At 38.7% G+C, this 27073-nt stretch overlaps 1 protein-coding gene across 1 annotated transcript; it reads right to left on the bottom strand.

Annotated features, from left to right (window-relative positions):
* Positions 1-745: 745 nt before the first annotated feature.
* Positions 746-15312, bottom strand: brinp3b (bone morphogenetic protein/retinoic acid inducible neural-specific 3b). Its single transcript, XM_007250696.4, has 8 exons — positions 15027-15312; positions 14456-14835; positions 9994-10184; positions 7866-8059; positions 4502-4607; positions 3337-3573; positions 2696-2918; positions 746-2141 (listed from the first exon to the last, which is right to left on the bottom strand). The coding sequence occupies exons 2-8, from the start codon at positions 14671-14673 to the stop codon at positions 1025-1027; spliced, it is 2286 nt and encodes a 761-aa protein (XP_007250758.4). The 5' UTR covers positions 14674-14835; positions 15027-15312; the 3' UTR covers positions 746-1024.
* Between the last annotated feature and the right edge of the window lie 11761 nt (positions 15313-27073).

Genomic DNA, 27073 nt, shown 5'->3' with positions numbered 1-27073 from the left:
AATCTTTAAACTGACTAGTGCACCAGGGGGGAAGTGCCTCAGATAATGGACTCGGATAGGGCGCCTGGCTTTGATGCTGCACTGTGTCTGCAGCTCCCGCACTCATCCATCATGCAGGGAGAGAATGATGGAGGGAGAAGAATACTGAAGGAGGTCAGTCTAGCTCTGATTGTATGTACTATAGCTCAGCCTGGTAGCCTGCACAGAGGAAGAGAGGAAAAAGAACCGTATTTGGCTTCTGAAGCAGATGTTTTTGTTAAAGTGCAATATCACACTGCAGAACGTGTTGAATCCTCTTGATTCACACTAAGAATTCACAAATTTCGTTTGCACAAAATTAGGCTACTGTATTTGCTCGATGAAAATAAATATGTAAAGCGTACAATAATGCTTAGCTTTAAACATCAGCAGCAGCAGCAGCAATTTAGTTAATGGAATATAGTTCTTTGTTGAAAACATTGTTGCAAAACCATTGCTCATCCATCCCTAGGGCTACTATACTCACTGTTGATTTAAAAGTGTGCTGGAAAAGGAAAAACGGACGTCGAAGGCTCTTCGACTGATTTAAGATTCATATCAGATTACTGCAGGCTCTATTTAAAAATTATACACCTCTAAAATATAATAATTAAATAAAGTACTAAGCATTAGCCGTGTAACAGTCCTGACTTTGACAGATTATAAATGCTCAATTTGGAGCCTGCCAAACTCAATATGCAGCCTGGAAAACATTCTGAGACATATCTGTTTGATTTTAATAGGCTTTTGCCCATTTTATTAAATTCAAACTTGGCAAGGTTGATGAAACTGCTTAAACTTTCTTTTTCCATCTGAACTACCATGTGATTTCAAAGACATCAAATATATATTGTGTCTGTGAACAGTAAAGCAGTTTATATCAAACACCAACAACAATGAGCTCCGCCATAAAAACATACTTCAGACTCGGGGTGAAATTGAATTTTTCCCCCTCAATAAAATTAGACATCAATGGCAAAAATAAATTGGATTCCACCATCGCTTATTAACTACAAAGTTTTGTCGCTTCATACTCCATATAGTACGGCTGTCTGGCACCAAAAGCCTGCAGTGCAGCGAGAATTCTTAATACCTCAGAGCTGGAGAGTTTGAGTCGGTGACGGAGTAAGCAAGAGAACAGGTCCAGTGGCAGTGGTCCAGGAGGAGAGAGCCTGTTGACTCTGTATCGGATCTCCATAAGCTGCAACAGGGCAGAGTCCTGAGATCCCTGAGTGTATGGATAGTCCAGCTGCAGGATCAAGTCCTGAATGGCTTCTGGGTCAAAGTGCATGCTGTAGCCAAAGAGCTGTATGCTGTTGATTTTCATGTAACCGAAGTTCTGTGAAGAATCAGCAACATCCATAGGCTCGAAATAGACCGTTTCATTCCCCTGAGTGAGGTCGGTCCGAATCCGGCTCCTCAGGTAGAAGTGAACCGTCTCAAAGAAACTCTTCCAGCGGTTTCCCAAAGTCAAAGTCCAATTATAGCAGTCCAGAGGAATGTCCAGCTTGGTCTTCTCCCAGTCAGGGTAGCTGTTTTGGTTGATTGGCATGGTCCAGCTCTCTGAATGGCTCCCGCCGAAAGGGTTGACGTAGACAGACAGTGCTGGCTCCAGAGTGGAGTTCTTGGTCATGCAGATTTGCAGCGAGACCCCCAGCAGCATGTGCACGCGACTGGACTTAAATTTGTTGCTCTTTAGAGTCAGGAGCATCCTCTTTCTCCAAGAGGGGTCGAACCAGGTGTTGAGGCGCACGTCACTGCTGACGAATGTGGCACGTGTGACTACTCGTCCATCGCGCCGCTGCAGCAAGTAGCGCAGCTCCAGGTCTTGCAGGTCCGTCTCAAAGCCCAGGTAATGGTCCGTGGGGTCGGGTACGGCGTGCCTGCACATGCCATGGCTCAGCGTGAAGCCAGGGTTGCAGCTGGAGCAGCGTGTCCGATTCTCTGGCGAACAAGACGTGCAGCAGGGCCCGTCACCCACCACACAAGGAATTGCGCCCTGGCACAAAGGGTGTTCATGTGGGCAAAGGCAGCTCTTTGTATCCTCCGAGTAAAAGCCCAGCTGCTTGCTCTCTCCACAGTACAGGATGGAAAGTACGTGCTGTAGCCAGTAGCCGAAGGACCTGGAAGGGGTATATTAAACAATCAACAAAACAGCAAAGCAGCAGCATCACATAATTATGTGGTCTATGTTTTAGTAAAAAAAATGCAACAGAGACACTAAAATAAATGACTGGTGATATAACAATATATAGAAAATAACCTATTTGCATTTTTCAATAGTGATAATGGCTTTCAACCATTATATTGTGCTGAAACTGGACTTTAAAAGCATAAATGTCAGGAAAAGATCCCACTAATGCCCACTAATAGCTTCCAATGTGTTATACTGAGTGGTGGAATAACACATTAGTCATTGAGGTACAATATGTGCAGAGCAGAAAGAGGCTTGTCTGAACCATTGCATTTTTGAGCCATAATGTACTTTTACTTTTTTTTACCACACGATTATCTAATTGTAACCTCTTCTATTCCAACATTTGTCTAATTAGCTTTTAGTTTGCACAACTTTTGCTAATCTAATTTCACACACAATTACTCAGCAAACCAGCACAACAACACATGTGTACAATCTGAAAGTGGAGGCCAAGAAAAAAAGAACATAAATAGTGGTTACCTCTCCTTCTGTATGATTATCTTGGGCTGTGTGCGACATCTCCTGCTGAGACTGAAGAGCCTGTTGGCACTTCGCCGGGCCTTGCTGAAGAGAAGACTGGTGCGGCTCTCTAGCTGCCTATAACGCTGTAGCAGAGCCGCATCAGCTCTCCACATGTGCTGGATGGCAGAGGCATTTAGGGCAAAGTGTGTCGGCAGTTTGCCCACAAAGGCCTGGAACTCATCTGCACAGAGGGACAAATGGACTAATTAACATGAACGTGCTAGACTCAAAATCCAATTACAGCTAATGTAATGCATGAGACAAATGTGAACTAGCCAAATGGGATAGTAATTCATTTAGTTTCGTGTTTTCTTGGGATGCTAATTTGTGAATGTCATCTGGACAAACAGATTAACATGGCTTAATAGGTTGCCTGCTCACTCTGACATGTGACAAACATATCATCTGCACTGACCACTAGACTTTATTGGTATATAAGGTGTATTACAACTGGTACAATCCCATATACAAAGCTTAGTAGCAGCCCACATTGTTCATAATTTGAAAAACAAACAAATAAAATAACAGAGATATAGTTATATGAATTGAAACTACAAGTAAATCCCCTCAACCTCCCCAAAAAATAACACCCATGGTACCTGATTCCTCAAACTCCTGGTTGGCCTGCCTCCAGGCCTCCCTGGTGTGCTCAAGGTAGCTCTCCTGGGCACGGATGTCGGCTTGGGGGCAGTTGCACTGCACATACTGCTTGCTGCACAGGCACCAGCAGTCGTTGTCCCGGCATACAAACTGACCCTCAGCGTTGCACCCGATATAGCCCAGGGCAGCCTGGACAAATCTGCTCCTCAGATAGTGAGGCAAAACAGCTTGGAGTCCTGAAAAAAAAAAAAAAAAAAAAAAAAAAATATATATATATATATATATATATATATATATATATATATATCAATACTCTATAAATATAATGTACTAGCATGATATTCTTCTATCTCTAAAACGTTTAAAGCTTAAAGTGTTATATATCTGTGCGGTCCTGTTTTCACAGGAAATTAAATACATTTTACTTTGTGTATTACTTTTGCACTGTACTGTTTAACTAGCAATAAAAATGATATATACAGACAGGCATCCAGATCTAGAAAGTGAGTTTTCTCAAAATATCCAGAACCTAAAATACTACCAATATTAGTAAGCAACACTACAGAAAGAAAATCAAACCATGCTGTGTCTGCAGAATGTCTATCTCTGTTGTTTTTTTAACACTAAAAGTGCATCTTCATGCAAGAAAGCTGACACTGATGTAATGATGCTTTATGGTGTCAATCCTGGACTTGATGTTAACAAGGTCAGTGGTTTTCTTGTTTTGATCAAAAGTTTACTTCTTGGTTTTTAATGTCCAGAATGGGGAACTTTGCTCAAATGCTGTGGCCCATCAAAGTGAGTAAGTTATTTAAACAGTAATGCTTGTTTTATATGCTGGAAGAATATATGCCAAATTTTATTGAAGTTAAAGTTCATTTATTTATTGCATTTGTTTAATTAGTTTGTAGTTTGTTTGTTTTTTGCTGTGGTATCAAAATTAGTATTGTGAATCATAGAATTTTGATACTGTGACATCTCTACTGTCTAATAATGACAGATCTCACTATTTATTTGCTGGTTAATTAGCCACTTGAGGCATTGATGCTTTGATCATTCTGTTTCTTTCTCGTGATGCATGGCCTTGACATTCATTATCCACAGTTCTGATATGTTGAAGCTCTCAGAGTGTCTAGAAGTGTCAGAAATTCAAATGTGCTTTACCTTGTAGCTGAACCTTGTTCTCAGGGCTGTGAACCAACACAGAGCTCACAGAGTCAAGGTTATCATAGTTACTGCAGCCTAGAGGGCCCGTTCTGGTCTCAGTTACCTGTAGAAAGAATATAAAATACGTATTGTGGCTCAACTGATATGTTAAAAAGCATGTACAAGCTTTTTAAATTACTTACTTTGAAAGCATCTCTACTTAAAAAGAAATGTATTTATCAAAAGTGTACCATTTAAACACACACAAAAAAAAACATTTGCTCTCCTAAGGGCTGCACAGTAATCTTCAATGGGGAGCGCTAGGCTTTGCAACAATAAAACGATGCTTCAAAACTCTTAGAGATAGATAAAAAAAAGAGAGTAATCATGTAATGGACATTTTAGTGCTTTGTAGGTATGCATTTCAAAGCTTTTAGATAACTATAGCACGCCTGTTCTTTTGTATATGGCTTTTAAATGGAGCCTAATTCAAAAGCAATGGAATGGAATGAAAGTACATTACTGGGATTGTAAAAAGATCCTTCAGACTACATTATTGATTACAGTTTGGGTGGTGTAATTGAATGGAACCCTTCCACTGATGGTCTACAGTAATTCTTTGAGCAAAAGAATACAAAATAGTTAGTGTTGTAGAGAACATTTAAGAGATTAGCCAGCTATTCACAGCTGAAACATGGAGGGGACACTGTTATGATCAAACTAATTAAGTCTATTGCCACTTCTTTAATTAAAAAATCCTTGCATTGCTGCACAGATCCATTCCCAGCTCCTGCATAATGCAGAAGAATCCACAAGGGCAGAGCAAACAGCAGAAATATGCGAAGTTTATCATCATTTATAAACATACATTTTAAAGTCAAGGGCAAGAAGCAGCAGAAACTGGTGGAAGAGAGAAACACAATTTCATTACACCCACAGAAGGCTCTCATGTTCCCGTTAATGCAGCTAGAAGGAGATTCATTAAAGCCACAAACTTTTCAGTAGGGTTCAGGCTGACTTGCCCTCACACAGCAACAGTCATTACAGAGGCCAAAGTCCTTGAAGCCCATCAAAGAGACCCTTTTGTTTCACTCGGCATGTGAATACATACTAAAAACTCTACAAAGAATAATGAATCACAGTTTTAAAATACTTTATTCCACAGAACCTACTCTGAAGAATATATATGTTAATAGTCATGTTATGGCTGATTAAACTTGAAACCTCTAGGTAACCTCGTGTGAACTGCTTTTTATTTCATACACAATAAGCAGAGTTTTGTTCAAGAGGACGCAGACACTTTCTTTAGCCTTTAGTCTCTGCTCTATTCTAACTTCTAAACCACTTGAGCCATTTAATCACAGGCTGCACAACCTGACTAACTGGGCCAGATGGGACAAGGAACACTCTGTGACTATAAATTTAATTTACCTTCCTTTGGCTAGGGGTATTCTGATGTTTCTGAGCACTTTCACAATTATAAAGTCAAATAAAAGTCTCAAGACTCTTTATTATCCCTAACTTTACTTTGGACACTGACTGAACAAATGTCTAAAAAATCTATTTGCTTTAACATTACTCTTGCTCAGCTCGACTAATTAAAAAGACTGAAACAATTCAAAAACAATTAAAGCAATCTGAACAGCATATATGATACTATCTTATAAGGCCACACATGTATACATTGTGAGATAAATATATATATTTTTTGTAGGTACTGACTACTGCAGGAACACTCCAGGATCTGCCTGTTCTTTTTATAATTAATCTGATCCAGTTTGTTAGGCATTTTTAGTTTGAATCTAAATGGTGAGTAATGGGGAGAGGGAGGGCCATTTTACCCACTTAGAGAGAGAGAGAGAGAAAGAGAGGCCAGTCATGCTCTCTTAGATTTCTGTTCACGTATACCAGGAATCTAACCAACAATATGATAAAGATGATTTCACTCTACATTCCTAAATTATAATCTACATTCTAATATATTTCAATATCTTCTGAAGGTCAGAACCTAAGACAAAAATGATCAGATCATTAACCATATGACATAAAGCATATAAGGGCAATTTTTCTCCTCAAATGTAATGACTAAAGTTTGGTACATTTATAACACCCAAAACCATTCATACTAAATCATGTGGTCCAACTTTCCAAAAAACACCCTGATCAGCTAATTCTTACCAGTAACATCTGCGGCTCTAATCATGACCTAGCTAAATGAATGAGGCCCGCAACCCGGGGGCTCCTGCATTATAATTAAAACCCTCATTTCTACCATGGACTGCTCACCCATTCCTCAGTTACCTGCTCATCCATAATTGTAACACTGAAGAATCGCCTGTCTGAAGCCACATTTAGCATTCCTTAAAACCGCCTCGTGTATCGTTCTTGTTTTTCAGGGGCCTACACTTTGCTCACCAGAGATACGGCTAATAATGAGAGGAATTATTTGCTGAGGAGAGGAATATGAATAGATGAGCCAGGCTCATCCATCATTATGATAGATGCCTCAGCAGAAGCTGCTACAGCCGCTTTGTCCTCATTAACAGCAGCTTAGTTTAAAATCATCTCAGCGGTAGTGGAATAAGAAAATACCACAGCCTTTTACTTGAGCCAAGCATCCCTTGCCTGTAAATTAGTCAAGTAAACGTCTAACTAGAGAATTTGCCTGGATAGCAGCATTACAACATTTGCTTTTGAATAAACACCTTGTAAATATGCATCTTAAGTAAAAGTAAATGCAGTTAGACAAATGTTATAAACCCAGTGTACTCCCCCTTGATATCAAGCTCAGGCAGGCTTACAAATGATAAGCTTTCAGAGGCCGTATTTGTTATTTAGGCAACCTTATTTCCGCACATAGTATATTTCATCCACACATTCCATTTATTTCTCATCACAAATCTTTCAAAATTCAACCAAGTTTTCAAGTTTCACATGACTACTGATGCTGAATATGGAGGATGATAGATTGTCTACTGCAACCGGCAGTTCCGCTAGACGCATTCATTAATCAACAACAGCACATATATCTGAACTTCTCAAACACAGCCTAGATTTCTTTATTTAAAACTGATTCTCTAAAATAGTCATTTGAGAAAACATAGTGAAATTTAATCTCAAAATATAGCATATTATGTAAAGTGCACCAACACAAGCCTCCTGGGCTGCAGCAAAAAGTTTAATCTTCTAATGCAGAGCATCCCTTCCACAGCCTTCCAAGTGTTAGTGTTCCTAATTATGCATATGCAATTTCCTTAAACTATTCTTCATTGTATGCACAACAGAACGCGCTTGCCTCCGACTGTGCAGAATAAATCACACCTGTAGGCACACATCCAACTGAAGTTACTGCACCTTGCCAGTCTCTCCATTTCTGCTGTACCTTAATGGCTGCGGAGGCGATCTGGAGGTGGTGGAGCTTCCGCAGTGTGCTATCCCTGTCAATGAAGTAGGAGGCAGCAAGTTGATGGAGGGCCTCCAGGGTCAGGGCTGAGGCTGAGCCGTTGGAGGCTCCCCCGCTCGGCTGGCCCCTGCTCAGCTTCCTCTTGTCCACGAAAATGGTCAAGGACTCCTCCCCTGCCAGGAGAGAGACGAGACAAGAACCATTAGCCCACGCAGAGCTAACCAATCACCTCCTAATCACTTGCAGCCAGAGCTCTATATATTCTTGCCCAGCAGGAATCCACGAAACCCTGCGGCACTCTCTGGACCTCAGTGGGATCATCTTTCATTTTACGGATGATACAGATGGGAGAATATCATTCATCTTTAAATGGGCAAGGGAGAACCAAAGCCAATTGACTCTGCTGGAGCGTTTATTTGGGGAAAATGCATTTCAGAGAAAAATGGGTCCAGTCAGGGGGTGTTCAATGGTGAATTAGGTAGAGCTCTAAATGATCTCCCGGCCCAGCTGGAATAAGGGCAGAGAGGGTGCACTTAGTGACTGAGGTATTGATCGTGAAATCATCTTGGTGAGGATCATAATTACTCTCTAAAGAAATCCACTGTTGTGCACAGACTTCTTCAACCCTTCTACAATTAGAGCACTATACCTGCAACAAAGCTACCATCTCACTATGACAACAGCTTGGCTGGTGGGGCAGCTAATGTAAACAATTATCCTTTTGTTTATCATGTGAGTGTGGACCTCAAATGCCTAAGAATTTCAAAAGTACTGCAATGACAATTTTGCACATCAAAATCTATGTTTGTGCTGCCATTTCTGGCACTTTTCTTCTGAAGCCTGTGAATCCTGAAATTCTTTTCTCTGCTAAAATTGTAATGTATACTAATACATAATAATTTAAAATATACTACAATATTTTGCAGTAATGTAAGCAATGTAAAATATTTTGATTGTTTTGCTAGTTTCATCAGTTTGTAATTATTCTGAGGAAACTAAGTGATAGGACAAATCTTTTTAGGCTGGAGTTCTGGAAGCTTCTACTTGTCATAAAAAGCCAGTCTGCCCTGTCTGATTAGTGGAGTACGGAAGATATATAACAAAGGTTAAAGGGAGGAGATGGGACAGTGGAAGGTTATGAAGACTCATCATTAACAGGAGATAAGACAATCAATATACTTCAATATATCAATATTTTCCTACAACCCTATTTCAGGGGTCATACAGATCTAATGTTCAAGTGTAAATACAGCATACTAAACTTCAACAGAGGCACTGGACCTCGCAGCAATAGCAGTGCTAACCAACTGAGGGAGAGCAAAACACTTCCAGTGACTGGTGCTGCCTTTGTAGCTTCCTCCTTTTTGGCTTTACAGATAATGTTCATGCAGACTTCAGGGGGAAGAAATGCATGATTTGTTAGGTTGTGGTAGGGAAATTTAAGCCATTGTTGTAGGATTTGTTTTCAGATAGCACAAACATTGGAACTGTACAGCACAAAATAGTGGTGAATCATCCCTTTAGCTCAGAACAAAATACCTAGAGCAAATAGGAACACAATAATGAGTAATAGCCCAGCACATGCCTTAGTTGTCAAGGGTGTTTTTTTCTGAAGATTATGCTGTTTTTTAATTATGCTGATTTAATGCAATGCATTATTCATAGCATATATTGTTTTATGGTATAATTTATTTTCAAATTATTTATTTCTTGCCCTAGTTAAACTGCATATTTCTGCCTATTAACTTGCATTGTTCTATATGCTGCTCCTACTTAATATGAAAAAGAAAACAACAACTGTGGGGTCATGTGATGATATACATTCCTTTTCTTTTTCATATCTATTTCTATTTGTAAGCTTTTTTTAAATATACTGTAGTTTCAGTGTTTATAACCAGGTACATCTTGACTGGCACTATAAGCTCAAAGCAGCTGTTTCAAGAAACAAAATCAACATATGGTTGATTCCACCACCACTAACAAAGACACACTCTTCCATCAGTCATTTTCAGACAATGCTGGTGTAATCATATCTCTAGAATTAAGGAGAAGAACAAAATCACATGAATTGTGTGATGACACTTCCACAAATCATATGTACTCTTACCTCCCAGGGTGGCAGACACTAGGAAGTGTGTCCCGTATTTCTTTATGATGCTGTCCGTTATCCTCTGCAGACTCGGCCGTCTTCCCAGCTGCCGGATGTTGTGGATGAAGTCTGGGTCAAAGGGCACTGTGACACCGCTGTCCTCATGCCTCTCCAAGGCCAGGTTGTTCACCTTCCATCGGCCAAACTCCCTGTAGGGTAAATAACCTTTTAAAAGCGAAGGGCAGTGTGGTACAAAAGCAGGCCGCAAAAGCAATCAACACATCCCACCTGGTCTTCCCACTCTTGGTCACATGTTTCACAGACTCCACTGTGTCAGCGAAAGCCTGGCTTTCCTCCAGCACCCCCTACCCCTCTCTATGGTGGCTCTGGTTCTGTTCCAAACTTCTCCTCTGCACTTGGCCAAAACAGACATGGACAGTAGGAGGTATTTGATTGTGCTGGGACTTCAAGAGCCTCAGCGGGAAACCTAGTGCTGAATCCATCTAAGCACACCATAGTATTTCGAAGCACTCAAGATGTAATCCGCTCATATCCTCTTTGTTCTCTGTTCAGTATCTCGGCTCTTTGTGGTCTGAAAAGGTGTTAAAAAACAATCCCATCTACAGATAGTGTGGAGAACACAGATAATTGCCTTTTGACATCGGTATGAACCTAACTGACAAAGCCTGTCTACCTGTCACACACTCGCATACTGCCAGAATATTAATGTAGATAGTTCTATATTACCCTAAAACTCTCTATTTTAGTCTGACAATCATTTTTCCATATTTGCATAAAAGGCTTTCACACACAACGCCCAACAGACAAACAGAAGACAGAAAGCACAGCTATAGTCGTCTGTTGCTGCGTCTGAAGTAAGACTGACATTGTTTGCTTCCTGCTCTGGGGCCAAAAATCAAACAAACCCAATACAAAGCATTCCATCACAAGTTCACGGAAAACACTAAGGGAAAATATGTCATACATAAATATCTCATTCCTCTCATTGCCGATGTAGGACCTGCATACCAATCCCACACTTTAAATTCCACATTCACAACACATCCTTGATGAAGTTAGTTGAAAAAAAAAACAGCTATCATTAGGACTGCAAAATGTTGGATAAAACAACAAGACATTGTTGTAAATGGTTCTTATGCTATATATATATTTTTGTGTTACAAAATACAGGAATGTTCACCATATTTTACCAGAGGTCTGTTAGTAAATGTATAGTAATACACAATGTTTAATTGTAGATTAATAGTAGATTCTTCCAAATTATGGAAGAACCATTATTTACTTTAATTAATTAGAAAACAAATGGGCATATGTTTTATATTTTAGATTCTTCAAAGTAGCACCTCTTGCTTAGATGACAGCTTTGCACATCTAGGCATTTTTTTCAGTCAGTTCTATGAGGTATGCATCTGTATTGGCTTTCAGTTCACAGCTGTGCCTTGTCAAGAGTTAATTACTTGAATTTCTAGCCCTCTTAATGTGTTTGATAGCATCAGTTGTAAAGTTGTGAAGAGGTAGAATTGGTATACATTGAACAGCCCTATTTGGGTAATTGCTACTATTTCTAAATGTATTTGCAGTGGTTTAAGAATGCACATGCCATTAAGTGCCATTTGCTTAATTTTTGATTAATTCTATTCATTTTCATAAAAAACAAAGCCCTAAAAAATCGAAGTGTGACAGAGAGAGGACAAAATAAAACAGAATTTGCCAAAAAATAAAATGGATTTCATAGAGCCCTACACAAACCTCTGGGCTGAGGAGAGCCAGCAGAATCACTCGCATGAAGAAATCAAATCCTGGCAGGGAGCAATCATCGATGGAGGGTGTCATTACCGCCAATCACCCCAACAAGAGAGGCTCTAAGTGGGCGTGGAGAGGTCTGATGAGCACTACAGCAGTGATCTAACCCGCGATCAGCACATAGAGGCCAGAGGGGTAAAACGGTGCTCAGCTCAAGAACTGCCCGAGAGCCTCCCGTGCAGTCGTGAAGGCACAGTATAATCAAAAGCCACTGTGTAATCAGGAGCACAGAGCAAATGAAGATGAGGTCAAGTGGAAACTGAAGCCAATGTTCTAATCAGAGGACACTACCATGAAGCTAGATGGTGCATGGGTGGAACAAGGGTCTTGTTTTGGCCATTAAACGTTTTCCATGTTGTAAACAGAACGTCACTGACACTGCTTTTATCATCATAAATACATGGCCCAAAGTGATACTGAACATTATAGAGAATTACTCAATTTTAGGGGCATAATTACTGAACAGGAGAACATTGTGAGCACATTGTTACTGTTAGACAAAATCCTCCATTTCCAAATAGGGTTCTTTACATAAGAAAGAAAAAAACTCTTAATATAACAAAAAGTGAGAAATTAATTTAAGCCATTTCATAACTGTGGCAGGAGCTGTAGGTCTTATGACATTATGTATGATTGTTGGAGACTTTATTACTAGGGCTGTCCACTGGATCAGACCACGGTCTCATATTAGTTAACTGCTGCATGGGTACTTATGTTTCAGCCAGCAACAAGTTATTTAACCCTAACTGATGCAGTGAGTAGCTTCTCATTTGTTAAACAACCATGTCAAAAGACACATCCTGTGGTTGTGTAAAAGATGTTAATGTTAAGCACTGCTTATGCTAACCTGTTTGAGAAGGGTCAGACTGTTGGCATGCATCAAGCAAAGACAAAGCTGTGTTGCCTTTGGAAAACCAGTAAGGCTAACCAACAAAAAAAGTTTTAGTCTGCTAGGGAGCTTATAGGTCATGGAGTCTGATGAGTCCAGATTTACCCTGTTGCAGTGATGGAGCTCAGGATAAGAAGAAAGGTGGCTGAAGTGATGCCCTCATAATGCCCATAAGGCATAGTACCTACTGTACATGCCTGTGGAGGCAGTGCTATGATCTGGGGTTGCTGCAGTTGGTCAGGTCTACGTTTAGCAATGTTATGTGCCCAAAAAATGTGGTCAGCTACCTGGATATATTTATACCATCAATGGCTTTTTTTAATTCCCTGACGGCACAAGCATATTCCAAGGTGACAATGCCAGAATTCATCAGGCTCATATTTTGAATAAGTCCAGCTGCAGTGGTCAGAATCTCCCACCATCCATACAAGATATTGTGGGAAAAGTAAAAAAATACTGTTGTGACATTGAAGAAGCTTGTGGAAATTATGCCATGATCAATGCTAAGGGGGTCCAAAGGTGTGACCTTTTTTGGATGGGCAGTGTACAGTCCAAAAATAAAAATCTAAAACTATAAAAAAACAAATTTATCACAGAAATGACCTGTTTTCCAGGTAGGAGAATCATATGCCTTTCTAGCCAGTTTAAAATCAATGCTTAAACACATGCTACAGAAATCAATATAATAGCACATTTATCTCACTCTAAAGCAGTACTATTTCATCAGTAGTGAACAAACAACAGATATCAGTCCAGAGGGTGTACAACTACAGACATAAATACACAAACACACACACACACACACAAACAACATGACTTAATAAAGTAAAAGGGAGCTCGGAAATCAGACTGGATTTTAAGATATTAAACACAATGTAAAATAGTAATAAAGGTATAAGGTATGAACTAAATACATGATAGTTTTCTTTAATATATCTCTTTATATTATGTTTCTTTAATAAACATAATAGTTTCTTTGCAGCACATCTTATCTTAATATAGGGGCTGCATAATTAATACAGACACGATGACTGTTATTGGCTGAAAAGTTATTTCGCTTCTCATTTTTAATTGTAGTTAGAAATATTAGGTATTAGGCATTTTTTAAGTTCTCAGATACATATCTGCATCTACAACCTTTATTCTGAAGGACTCAGAGTGCTGAGCTTTAAATCAGACAGGCTATTCCAGTATCTTCTCTAACCATATTCTAATGTGCTGCACCTGATTTTCCATTTTAGACAATTTAGCAGTAATAAATGTGGGCGTGTCGTGTTTGTTACTGGTTCCTCAGAAAATAATTAACTTACGTTTCCATTAATTAGCTACACCTGTAAAAGACACTTCTTCTTCAGTCATGTTCATGTGTTTCTGATGTTTGCTCCTATAGTCCATACAGTTCAAACAAAGAAACAACACATGAAATGTACCATATGATTAAATGTGTTAAAAAAAATATTTCCCCATGTGCATGGATCTAGCTATCATTTATCCACGAGTGAGCGCAAACGATACGTGACAGAGAGAAGATGTGTAAAACAAAACCGGCTGCGGAGGAGAAAGTGACAGAGGGAAAGGTGAGCATTAACTAACTAACTAACCTAACGTTATTTCTGGTGATGAAAACATTTATATAAAGGGCTTTAAAAAGTCATATCATGTGCTGTGTGAGGTTAACTAACTAGCTAGAAATGCAACACTTGACATATTTTAATAAACAAAACACGAATTAAGTTGGAACTTAGTTTGCAAGGTTAGCTATCTCACCTGTAAATCTTGTATCTGGTGGAGAAGCCGTGCTGGTGGCGCTCGGCGAACTCCGTAAAGTCCCGGGCGCGATGGAAGGGACCCTTGTCGGCTAACAGCCAGCCGCGGGGCTCCGCCGCGACCACGGCGGACAGCACCAGGAGGGAGAGCACGGCGGCGCCCCGCCATAGGGACATGGGGCCAGGCTGTCTAGGACCAGCGGTGCTCCGCTCCGGCATAATTCAGCCATGCAGCCCCCATTCTCTCCTGCTGGACTGAACGTGGCAGGTTCGTTGATTTTACCGAGAGGAGGAACACCCAATTCCAGACCCCAAAAAAATCCTTAAAAAATGTGCGCGTCCATCCTGAAGAAATGCAGTGGCTACAAATTCATGTAGTCACTTGGGTCACAGAGGAGAAACAAACATTTAACGTTACTTCGAGTTCGCGCACGTTAAATCCATAAATATGAATATATTCTGATTAATTAGGGTTTAAATAACGTGTCACCGTAGTCAAACACCTACTATTTGTCGAATTTAGCCAGTTTAACTAACGTTAGCTTAACTAACGATAGCTATTAGCTAAATACCTCAGTTAAACCTCCCCACGTTGGAAAAGTGACAATTAGTTAGCCTGTTAGCTCCTCCAAAATACCACAAAATAACTTCCCCGGACTCAAAAAACGGACCAAAAGCACTCCAGTGGACTCCAGACGACGCAAGGGAGCGCTTAAATCGACATAGGTGAAGATTTAAGCCACTTAAAACCTTTAAAAATCACATAAAAGCTATTTTTTGTGATTCTTTCCGTTTTCTGTCAGGAGGCACTTCAGGTTTCTGATTTAAAGCGAAGCGCGCGACTTTCTGTCAGCGAGCTGTTCGCGGGCAACTGACTGAGGTGAAGCCACGCCCTCGTGAGCTACGATTGGTCGGATTTGTCCCGCCCACGTTCTCGCATTGGCTAGTCCTTCACACTTGGCTGGCAGACAGCCGAATCGCCCAATCATTAAAAAAAGAGGGCGGGGTTTATCTCAATACAGGTGGGGAAAAAAAACACCCGGTTTGTATTTGTATAATATATAATGCAGAATTAAAACGGCAACGCAAGGGCCCAGTAACTAGGCTACAATACATATTAAATTAGGTTAAATATGATATTTTCTTAAGCATAAGTACCAGTCTAAATGTTGGACAGTCCTTCTCATTCCCTTTTTTGTTTATTTTATTGTATAGTAATGGATAAATGTCAAGTCAAGTCAAGTAAAGAAGTTTTATTGTCAATACTGCATATGTACAGGACAAACAGAGAATAAAATGTAGGTATGTTACTTTCCTTTCCAAAAGTTACAACAAAAACAGCAAAATAAGAATATGAATAAAAAAAGAATAAGAGACACTAAATGTACAGTACAACAAGGTCACATATATAGACATATGTGAGACAAAAGACAATGGTGCAATAGTGATGGGTGGGGATTAAAAAGGGAATGATAGTACATGTAATAACAGAACCCATATAACAGTAGTGCAAATATAGATTTGAAGGCTGGTAAAGTGAATGAGTGCGTACAGTTATTTAAATCTCACAATCGTAGGAGGAATGTTGATTCAATGTCAGAATCTCAATACTAACCAATGTAGGCAATGTTAGGCAATGTTTAATAAAGGTTGTTTTTCCATCATCTAAAAAAATTTAAAATATTTAATACAAACAATATATTAATGTTAATCCAGTGTTGGGATCTGATAGTATGGTAGTTCTTGGTAGTCTAAATCTATTGCAGCATCTTAGTGGTTAAACTGGATTGTAGTAGCTTTAGTTCATCTCAGTGGTAAAGAGAGAAAACTGATCTGAGTGAGCTCCGGTATTGTTATTTGACAGAAATGCAAATTATTTGGTAATGAAATACAAGAAATTGAATGGTAAAACTGTTAAAACATTACACTTAGTGAGCAAACTAAGGAAAAGCGTATTTGCTTCCGGCTTCTTCTTCTTAGGTTGCTCTGTAAACTTAATGAAGGCAGCATGCGACATTTGTATGGGATACAGGAATGAGTCTTGCTTTGCCTCTGGTCTCTACTGTTCTGCTCTGATTGCAAATTAGACATTATGGCAGATCTGTTTTTGGGAATTATAGTTTTAAAGAATAAAAGGAAATGGAACTGTGGGGCAAAATAGATTTGAATGGAATAGAATTGATGCTCCATGGTTTGTACAGTGTCTTCAATAGACTATACCCTTTTTCCTCCAGTGACTTACTTAAAAAAAAATGAGAAAATCTGCCTTGTCTCTAAGCAGATTTTGTTCAATGTGCAGAGCACTGACACTCAATCAACTGAGGGGAACTCAGCACTAAACGGCATCTATAGAAGTGCAGTCACACAAATCAGTCATGGGCATGTTCTCTATTAAAACACGGGGACCTGCCTGTCCTTTGTGTAATGGAGTCGCTCACTTTCGGAATGTCTATATATTTGCGTTTCCAGCAGCACAGAAAGCCGGCCACTGGAAGCAGCACAACAAATATTTGCTTTCCGTGTATTTACCATGATTTTTCTATGAAGGGCAAGAGAAAAGAGGTGGAGGGCAGAAAACAGAGCGCAACTGAGAGAGAGAAAGAGAGACCGAGAGTGTGTGAACGAGGGAGAGAGCGAAAGAGAGTGAGAGAGAGAGAAGTCAAAGCAGTTCCCTGAGGCTAAAGCCTGTTATACTCTCTAGTGTTGTGGGCCTTTGTTGTCTGTGTACACAGTAATTGAAATGTTCCTAAACCTCCACACTTAGTTACCGGGGCTTTCCCTCTTTTTCGCTCGTTCCTGCTCTCTGGATTCATTACGGTCCCTCTGTGCAACTCTCTACCCTCCTCTTTGTTGCCCACTGATGCTTTCTTCTCCTCCTTTAACATGAAATGCAGGACTGGGTAAAGACTGTCAACCACAGAGAGTCAGGCAGTCCATTTCAGAGGAGAAGCTTGACGTAGATTCTGCTTGACACTCCTGTGTGACCGAGACGAGAGCAGGGAAACGTATGCCGTAGGTGTGTGGACCTCAGAGCCAGAGAGTGGGCTTTGCTCAGAGTCAGTGGAGTAACATAACAAGTGCATACAAAAGCACTGTGGAGGTCATATCCAAAACATCACGAATGGAAAGGCTGTAGGCAAGAGCCTGTGTGAGTCAATACCTGTTATCTACAGTAGTGTTATCTGATTGTGCATAACCTGATGCATTTTGAGCCAATCAAAATTTCCTTTATAATACTCTAAGAGCCCACTTAAAAAGAATAGCATGGCCCGCTGGTCATTAAAAGATTTTGTTCCAAGAAAAGGAAATGAGGTACGTTCTGCCCATTGATATAATCCCTATTTTACAAGTCTAGATCATTTTAAATCAGAGTGAATAATTTTCATCTGGCCACTGGCCAGCTCAAGCTAGTTCACCATCATAACCAGCATGACCAAAAAAAATTCAACCATCTAATCCATCGCACTCAAATTAAACCCTACTCCAAGTTGGGCTCAAACTTAACCTTAACGACAGGCCGAACTGGTTTACCAGCATGACCAGCTTGGTCAGGTTTGTTGTGCCGGAACACCAACTAATCAATTAAACTCAATTTAAACATATTGTCCTGGACATCCATCTTAAACACAATGCGTCACCAAGCTGGTTTACCTACAGTACATCACGCTAGTTGTGCTGGTAGACCAGCTAGTCTGTCAAATATATATGTCAAATATATATGCAAAAGTTTATGTTGGTCCACTGGGAATTGATAATAAGGCTTGAAACCCTGACTCAAGCAAGCTGCCATTGTTGGGCCCTTAAACATGGTGAACAGGTTGGCCAGCCAGCATTACCAACATAACCAAGCAAAATGACCAACTTTGCCAAGTTGGTTATTCTTATAGGCCAGCTAATCCATCCAACTCATGAAAACATTTCCTTACCAAGTTTTGCTGATCAACTGGCTTTGTGATAATTCTTTGTTACATCATAAGAAGGTGGGGCTACATTTTGGATGGTCATGCTGGTCAACCAGCTTGGTGATGCTGCTTATTCAGGTTGACCAGTGTTGTCATGCATGATCATATTGGCTGCTAGCATTAAACACATAGAAAAAACATACTCTATACTGGTCAAATGCTATACTGGATTTTTTTCAGCACAGTAGTTACCTCAATTTTCATTAGCTGCTCTGTCAATCAGTGGAGTTACAGTATATGAAATCTACAGTACAGTATATGAATCTTTTGACCTTAGATTTTTTTCTTCTTTAATTGTGTTCTTTTATTAGATTCAAATGTAATCATAGTGTGTTTTTCACAGAATTTCTGAGCTTCTAAGAAACCTGGCTGAATAGATCAGGCAAAACCCCACTGAGCCACATATGCCCTAATAACATACCTTTATAATGCTGATTGCTGTAATAAAATATCTATAATAATACCACCCACATAATATTAAAGAATAGAATCTAGTTAAAAGCTCTAACATGCAGCGACTGCTTCTTAACAAGACCTGACATTTCCTCCTGATACTGCTGTGTTTCACGTCTGAGCACAGGAACGGCACATAATGCAGCATCTTTCCAGGTTCCCGGTGCTTTTCAGAGATGATGATGGCCTGTGCCTCGCATGCCACCCTGATATTACTGCACTGCTCTCTAGGGCAAAGACTTTAAATGAACTGCATTTCAGATGCCTAACCGATGCCAAAAATATCGTTTTTGAATTTCAATCAGAAGGTGAAAGAACCTCCGCCACCTCAGAAACTGCCGTCTCCTCTGAGGGGAGAGCAGGAACTATTTCTAAAGGAAACGCTTCCTTTTCCCTACCCCAATTTTCTTACTCTAACCATTCCTGATTGTATCACAGCATGCGTACAGTTCTACAGTTCTATTTAACTGAGTATTTTCTTTTCTAAAGTTGGTTGTACCCAACCAAAAGATACAGTATATGATTGTGTGAATCGTCTGCAGATTTCTGAGCTGTTAGAAACTGAGCCGGCCCTTGTCTCTTTTGTCTTTCTAAAGCAGATTCATGCAGAGTTGATGGTTACGCCTTTGAGGCTTGTATTGAATTGATGTTCAAAGTATGGCCTATTAGAGGCAAGCTGAATGGCGTCCTGCTGATTGGCTGGAAAAAAATATTGTGTATTTCGCTTATTTTGCACAATAACTCCCAGTATTTAGCTCAGCCTCTGACTCTATTGCACAAGACTGCAAAAAATGTACAGCATTTTCTTATTTTGCTGTAGTTTAATATTTTATTCCTGTTAAAGGTTATCGTTGCTGGTGGTGGTTGTTGGAAAAATGTTATCTGTAAACGTACCTTAGCGTGTCGTACAGTCATTTTCCCACCAATAAGGCAATAAGGCAGAGATAAGGGTCTTTTATAGTCCCTCTTTTGAACTAAACTGGTGTGAGGGAGCCAGTATCATCATGGGTGAAAATCCCATAAGTAATGGGAGAAGTGGGATGTGTGTTGATGGCTGTGGATACTGTATGTGTTTTTGGATGATAGTGGTTGATGGAGATTCCTGGTTGTTATTATGCTATTGGTGGTAGGGAAAGGTGTTCTTCCTCTAAAATACACTTTTTCTTGTTTTTTTTTTTTGTGTGAAATACAATAGATCTTTCTATTGTTGAGTTGTATATGCATGCTGCACATTAAACTCTTCCACAAACTCCATTGTCTGCGGGAGCTATTAAAACATAGATTTACATAGGCTCTCCAGTGGATTTGGCGTTTTACAGAGACTCTAAGACTAGGTCAGTGGATGAATTGTATTTAGCAGGGTAACATATGACATTGCAAAGACTGTTATTAGTGTTATCTATGTTTGCGTGTATAAAAATACATTTATACTCCTCCACAGGACTAAAGCAGCGTAATACCGGATCACCGGAGCACTTTTTTCACAAAAAACAGCTTGCATGGCATTCATTCATACTAGAGACCACAGCTAGACATTTTAAAATGAATGAAAAACCAATCAAATGAGACCTTTAAACATTGTGTTTGTTGGATCTTTGTCGCTTTTTTTGGCTGTATCTTTAATTAACTTCATTATTAAATGTACAAACAAGCAGTGCACATAAATCTGAGCAGCCAGTCTTTCTCTTTGTAGCCTTTGTATTGTACTGTAGCTCCACTTGCTGAGGTTATGGAGTGGGAAAGAGCCACGACTTTGTCAAGCCACTGACCATGTTGCTCCCGTTACTATTTTTACAGTGCTTTGGTGCATGGCCTTTCCGTCTAGTATCACATCTGAAGAGGAGTTGAATTGACCCAGAATGTTCTACAGTGGTCAACACACAAAAAGAGCGGCCAGAAACACATTCTATTCATGGCCGTGAGCGAAAGTCTCTGTATGAAGGAAATCGTATAATGTTTACGGGTTTAAAACAAGCTTTAAAGACACGAACGTATCAGTTTAAATGTGTTTCAGGTTTAATGAGCTCAGGAATGTTGTGTACAGAAGGAACAGTGTGGAATGAGTAAAGGCATGCTGAGGCTTTACCCTGTACAGCTGGCGCTAATGTCTCTAATTAGGCCCCCACTATCGATTGACCCGCTTGGACTTCAGCTTTTGGGGCCAAAATAAATGCACTAGACGCACCTGGAGGAAAAAGATGAGATGAACGAGAGCAGCAGCGCATCGGAAATGAACGAATTCACACGATTTATAGCTCAGCCGGTAAACAACACCTGCAATAAAACACAAACGACTCATCTTGCTGCTGAGACCAGAAAATCTACAGCACATCCCCTAATGTATTCTGGCTGAATTGGTGAATCTTCAACTAATCTAGTGGGTGGTGCTCTGGTGGGGGTTAACGGGTGAAGGGTGGTGCCAGGGTGGTTCTATGGAGGTTTCCTTATTGTGACATCTTAATTAGGGATCCATCTAAACAGTTCAAAGAAGCATATGATTTCTGACACCAAGCTCTTTCAAATGATCCACAGAAAACAGATGGATTTTTTTTTGAGCTTATGTTTAAATTGTTTAAGTTGAGAGTTTAAATTGGGTCAAGACCCAAGTGAAAATATATAAAAGCAAAAGTGATTTTTGTATAATATGTCCCCTTTAAATAGCTTGATATTTTCATGACAAATGCTAAATTAATAATTAATGCGACATTTCTGAGTGGAGAAGGGATAAAATAATGTGTTTAATGGTAGCTTAATATATTCATTCTAAAAACTGGGGTGTCGGGTCGCTTTTCGCAGGAGTTCTTCTTCTGGCTACGTCACGCACCTTTACGTACTTACGTCACACGTACAGCCCCTAAAAGAAGATCCGGCTCAGTTTTACTGAACGCGAGCGGCTGGCGGAGCAATGGAGACTTCAGAAGAGGAAACTCAGAACTCAGTAGCTCAATCACCCATAGTAAAACCAAAGAAACAAAGGAGTGAAGTTTCTGACTGAGCGCTCTCTCACTCTCTCTCTCTCGTTCTCTTTCTCTCTCTGACTGAACATAACCTGGACTCGGACTCATCCGCTCTGAAAGGAGACCTATGGAAGTAAAACAGTGTCACCAGATTTTGAATTTTAAAAGCACTTGAATTTTTAGCACTGAATTATTTTACATTGAATTATTGCATGTGATTTTTTTTGCCTCTGAATTAAACACTTTAATTTTTCAGTATATCATTTTCACTTATTTTATTTTAATGTAAAAAAATTCAAAAGCAAAAATTCAAGTTTTAAAAATTCAATTAAAATAAATTCAGGTTGCTCAAATTCGACCTGTCAAATTCGACTGCTAAAATACAACGCTCAAAATTCGCTGTCAACATCCGGGACACACAGGATGAGCAATCGATTCAGTCTTCAATCGAGCCAACAACCAGCCAATCACATCACGCTCCGAAGATCACGTGACAGGTAGCGCCTCACGGCTCAGAGCCGCTCAACGCGAGTCACAGCCCCCTCCGCTGCTGCTGTAGGTGAGTGTAAAACAGCTGAAAACAGGGCATTTACCTCACCACTGTGGCCATGTAATATCACTTAAACGGTGTAGAAATCCTCACTTTAACCACGGTTTGCTCTGTGGTTTGTAAACATATCAAATTAAGATAGATATCCAGATATACCTTGTTAAAATAACTAACTAAATAAATAAAGCTCCTCTGTTCATTTCAGAAAGAGATCAAACACGAACACTAGATCAATTATTTATAAATCTCCTTTATTTAATGAGAGGACCAGCCTGAGAGGGGTACAGTAAGTGTAATATAGCTCAATATATTTATTTAGACAGTGGCCATTACACTAAGCAACATACTTTGCAGCAAAGTGTAAATAAGTTATTGCTAAACAAACCGCTAACTAGGTAGTATCTTGTCTATAATCGCACAGTCCCACAGCTAACTAGCAAGATAGGTAGCTATAATTTAGCAAACTAAGTTACTATCTCAGATTCTACAGTAGTAATTATCTTCCACACAGTCTGGCTGTATTTATAAATAATTGATCTAGTGTTCGTGTTTGAAGCTCTTTCTGAAATGAACAGAGGAGCTTTATTTATTTAGTTAGTTATTTTAAGAAGGTATATCTGGATATCTATCTTAATTTAATATGTTTACAAACCACAGAGCAAACCGTGGTTAAAGTGATCATTTCTACACTGTTTAAGTGATATTACATGGCCACAGTGATGAGGTAAATGCCCTGTTTTCAGCTGTTTTACACTCACCTACTCGAGAGCAGCAGCGGAGGGGGCTGTGACTTGCGTTGAGTGGCTCTCTGCCTTACTGCTGGCCGTGAGGCAGTACCTGTCACGTGATCTTCGGAGCGTGATGTGATTGGCTGGTTGTTGGCTCGATTGAAGACTGAATCGATTGCTCATCCTGTGTGTCCCGGATGTTGACAGCGAATTTTGAGCGTTGTATTTTAGCATTCGCATTTGACAGGTCGAATTTGAGCAACCTAAATTTATTTTAATTGAATTTTTTAAACTTGAATTTTTGCTTTTGAATTTTTTTACATTAAAATAAAATAAGTGAAAATGATATACTGAAAAATTAAAGTGTTTAATTCAGAGGCAAAAAAAATCATATGCAATAATTCAATGTAAAATAATTCAGTGCTAAAAATTCAAGTGCTTTTAAAATTCAAAGTCTGGTGACACCGTTTTACTTCCATAGAGACCGCATCACACCCGCCAGTTTAAAATGATTTTTTAAATGCCCACATTATATATATATATATATATATATATATATATATATATATATATATATATATATATTTTTTTTTTTTTTTAAGAAAATATTATTAAAAGCATTATTTTAACTGTGGATATGGCAAAAAACTCACCCCATATTAAAGAAAACATGCTTAAAATTGAAGACTAAGATTTCTCTATATTTCTAATGATATTTTCAAAGAAAATATTTAAAAAAAGTACTGTTATGCAATATTTGAATGAAATTTAAATAAAAATGCTGCAAAAACAAAAGCAATGTTATATTGATATTGATCCAATCAGTTGCTGTGAACATCTGCAGTACAGTTTCCCTCATTCTGTAGCTCTACATAAAACCAAAAGCAGCCAAATTAACAGTGTTTGTGTCCTAGTCTTCATGACAAGGTCAGGTGATTTCATGTAGCGTGGCTCGTTGCTGCAGCACGTTGTGACACCGTGGGGTTAAAGGGCACAAAGCGCTTGTGTTACACAGTGTTTACAGAAAAACACTGAGGAGAGAGTGAGAGAGCGAGGTCTGCCCGAGTGCAGCGTTCAGCTCCGGTGTTTAATCACGCGTCACCACTGCGAGAGTTACTCACGCACACTAATGATACCGTTTCAGATCAGCCTACAATTAAACGCTAAGCCTAATGCACGAGAAGCAAGACACAACTACAGCAAGTACTGACGCTATTAACCAGCGATGAACATGCATTAGATTAAAAACATATTAACATTAGCCTAGAGCTGCGCAATATGATGATATTTTATCATATCATGATAAATGTTATCATATCATAAGCATATTAAAGATATAATACTCTTTACTTTTGGTAGATGTTTACTCTATCTGGCATTAGTTACGATTTTTTTTCTACTTTAAATGATGCGGATATTTACTCTAGCTCTTGTTACTTTAATGGTACTTTAATGTTTATTCTAGCAGATGTTAGAAAGATGTTTACTGTAGATGACATGTTTAGCGTAGCAGACATTAGGTAGATGTTTACTATTGCTGACATTAAGCAGATGTTAAACTAACTTGAGGTGAATGTTATCCTAGTTGACATTAGGTAGATGTTTACTCTAGCTGATGTTATATAGATGTTTACTCTAGCTGATGTTAGGTAGATGTTTACTCTAGCTGATGTTAGGTAGATGTTTACTCTAGCTGATGTTAGATGTTTACTCTTCAAGACATTAGTTAAGATTTTTATTCTAGTTGAAATTATGCAGTTATTTACTCTAACTGATGCTACTTTAACGTTTACTTTAGCAGATGTTAATTAGATGTTTATTCTAGCTGATAGTCATGCACATATTCTAGCTGACATTAGGTAGATGATTACTGCAGATGACATTAAGAACCAGTTTACCGTAGCAGACATTAGGTAGATGTTTACTATTGCTGACATTAAGCAGACTAACTTGAGGTGAATGTTTCTCTCACTGACATTCGGTAGGTGTTTACTCGAGCTGACATGAGCTGAATGTTACTCTAGCTAACATTCAGTAGATGTTTACTCTAGCTGACATTAGAAAGATGTTTACTATAGCTGATATTAGGTAGATGTTTACTCTGGCTGACATGAGGTGAAAAATGATACTCAATCTGACATTAGAAAGATGTTTTTACAGTAGCTGACATTAGGTAGATGTTTACTGTAGATGAAGTTAAGAACAAGTTTACCGTAGCAGACATTAGATAGATATTTACTATTGCTGACATTAAGCAGATGTTAAACTAACTTGAGGTAAATGTTACTCTAACTGACATTCGGTAGGTGTTTACTCTAGCTGACATAAGGTAAATGTTACTCTAGCAGACATTAGGAAGCTGTTTACTCTTGCTGACATTAAGCAGATGTTTAACGTTTAGCTAACTTGAGGTGAATGTTAGTCAGGCTGACATTAGGTAGATATGTGCTTTAGTTGACATTAGGTAGATATTTACTCTTGCTTTACTCTCATATGTTTACTTTAACTGGCATGAGGTAGATGTTTACTGTAGCTGACATTAGGTAGATGTACAGCAGTTTACCTGATGTTAATTTAGTTAATAAAAATGAAAATATATACCTCTAAAAAAAACAAATGTGTTAAACATTAAAAATGATAAATAAAATATAGAAGACAGCAGTTAAACACTGTAGAGTTTAGCTCTAATAGCTCTTTCCTCTACAGAGACAACCTCCTTTATTCATTTGACGTAAAACCTACAGATCTCCTGTGGCTATTTTTGAATAATTAAGTATGCTTTTAAAATACAGTATAACTCTGCATGCTGCTTGTTCAGCTCTTTTTCCTCTTAACTCCTCTGTGATCACACAAAACGCATGTGTGCAGTTCTATGTTAACTAGGCTAGCCAACTGTTCTTCCTTTCAGGTCCGATTATCCATTTGCTAACATACAGTTTTACAGTGTTACACCAACTACTCTACACTGAGGGAAAAAAACAACAACATTACACATTAAACCCAGCATGAACCAATCTACTCTGAGGAAATATCCCAACAAAATGAACCAACAGGCTCTAGAAAAACAACAGCCATTTATGTATAAAAAAATAAATTCTGGCTTTTTACACATGGTGATAGTCTGAGTATTTTGAAGATTTAAGACTTATACAGATTGCCATTTGGTTATCATTAAGTGGTATTATCTTGTGGACCATCTGGAAGCATATCCTGTGCAGCATGTATCATTAGGTGAGATTACCACACACGAACATGTGGAGCTCTCCTTTATAGGGCTCATTCTGAAAGAGACTAAAACTGAGAGGAATAGAGCTGGTGAGTTTTTAGATCTACTGGTTAAAAGATAAAGGCAGCTCACATTGATAATAAAGTTATTAGATTTTAAGAAAAAGGTGATAAATATATGATGTTAAAGTGGCACTGCTATACGTTAAATCCACAGTATTATGAGATAAAATTATCATATTAGATATTACCATATTATACGACTTTATTCTCATAACATAGCAAATTTATTCTCAAAATGCCAAACTGTACGACTTTTCTTCTCAAAATATTACGACCTTATTCCTAAAATATTACAACTTTATTTTCAAAATATTACAACTTTATTCTCTAAATATTATACATTTTCTTCTCAAAATATTAAAACTTTATTCTCAAAATATTAAAACTTTTCTTCTCAAAATATTACAACTTTTTTATTCTTAAAATATGAAAACTTTATTTTCAAAATGTTACAACTTTATTTTCTAAATATTACAACTTTTCTTCTTAAAATATTACAGATTTATTCAAAAAAGGCCATACTGTAAGACTTTTCTTCTCAAAATTTTACAACTTTGTTCTTAAAATATTACAAATATATTCACAGAAACACCATACTGGACCACTTCTTAAAATATTACAACATTATTCTCAAAATATTACAACTTTAGTCTCAAAATGCCATACTGTACGACTTTCCTT

This window comes from Astyanax mexicanus, chromosome 8 (assembly GCF_023375975.1).
Source record: "Astyanax mexicanus isolate ESR-SI-001 chromosome 8, AstMex3_surface, whole genome shotgun sequence".
NCBI lineage: Eukaryota > Metazoa > Chordata > Actinopteri > Characiformes > Acestrorhamphidae > Astyanax > Astyanax mexicanus.
This window is presented reverse-complemented; position numbering and strand designations above follow the sequence as displayed.

What these genes read in the sequence shown, in the direction of transcription:
- brinp3b (XM_007250696.4), bottom strand. Translation starts at nt 14,673, where the DNA reads ATGCCGGAGCGGAGCACCGCTGGTCCTAGACAGCCTGGCCCCATGTCC. An exon ending in TCGCCTCCGCAGCCATTAAG is followed by an intron (nt 4,608 to 7,865) that starts GTACAGCAGAAA and finishes TTCTTTCTACAG; the next exon opens with GTAACTGAGACCAGAACGGG. An exon ending in GAACAAGGTTCAGCTACAAG is followed by an intron (nt 3,574 to 4,501) that starts GTAAAGCACATT and finishes TTTTTTTTTCAG; the next exon opens with GACTCCAAGCTGTTTTGCCT.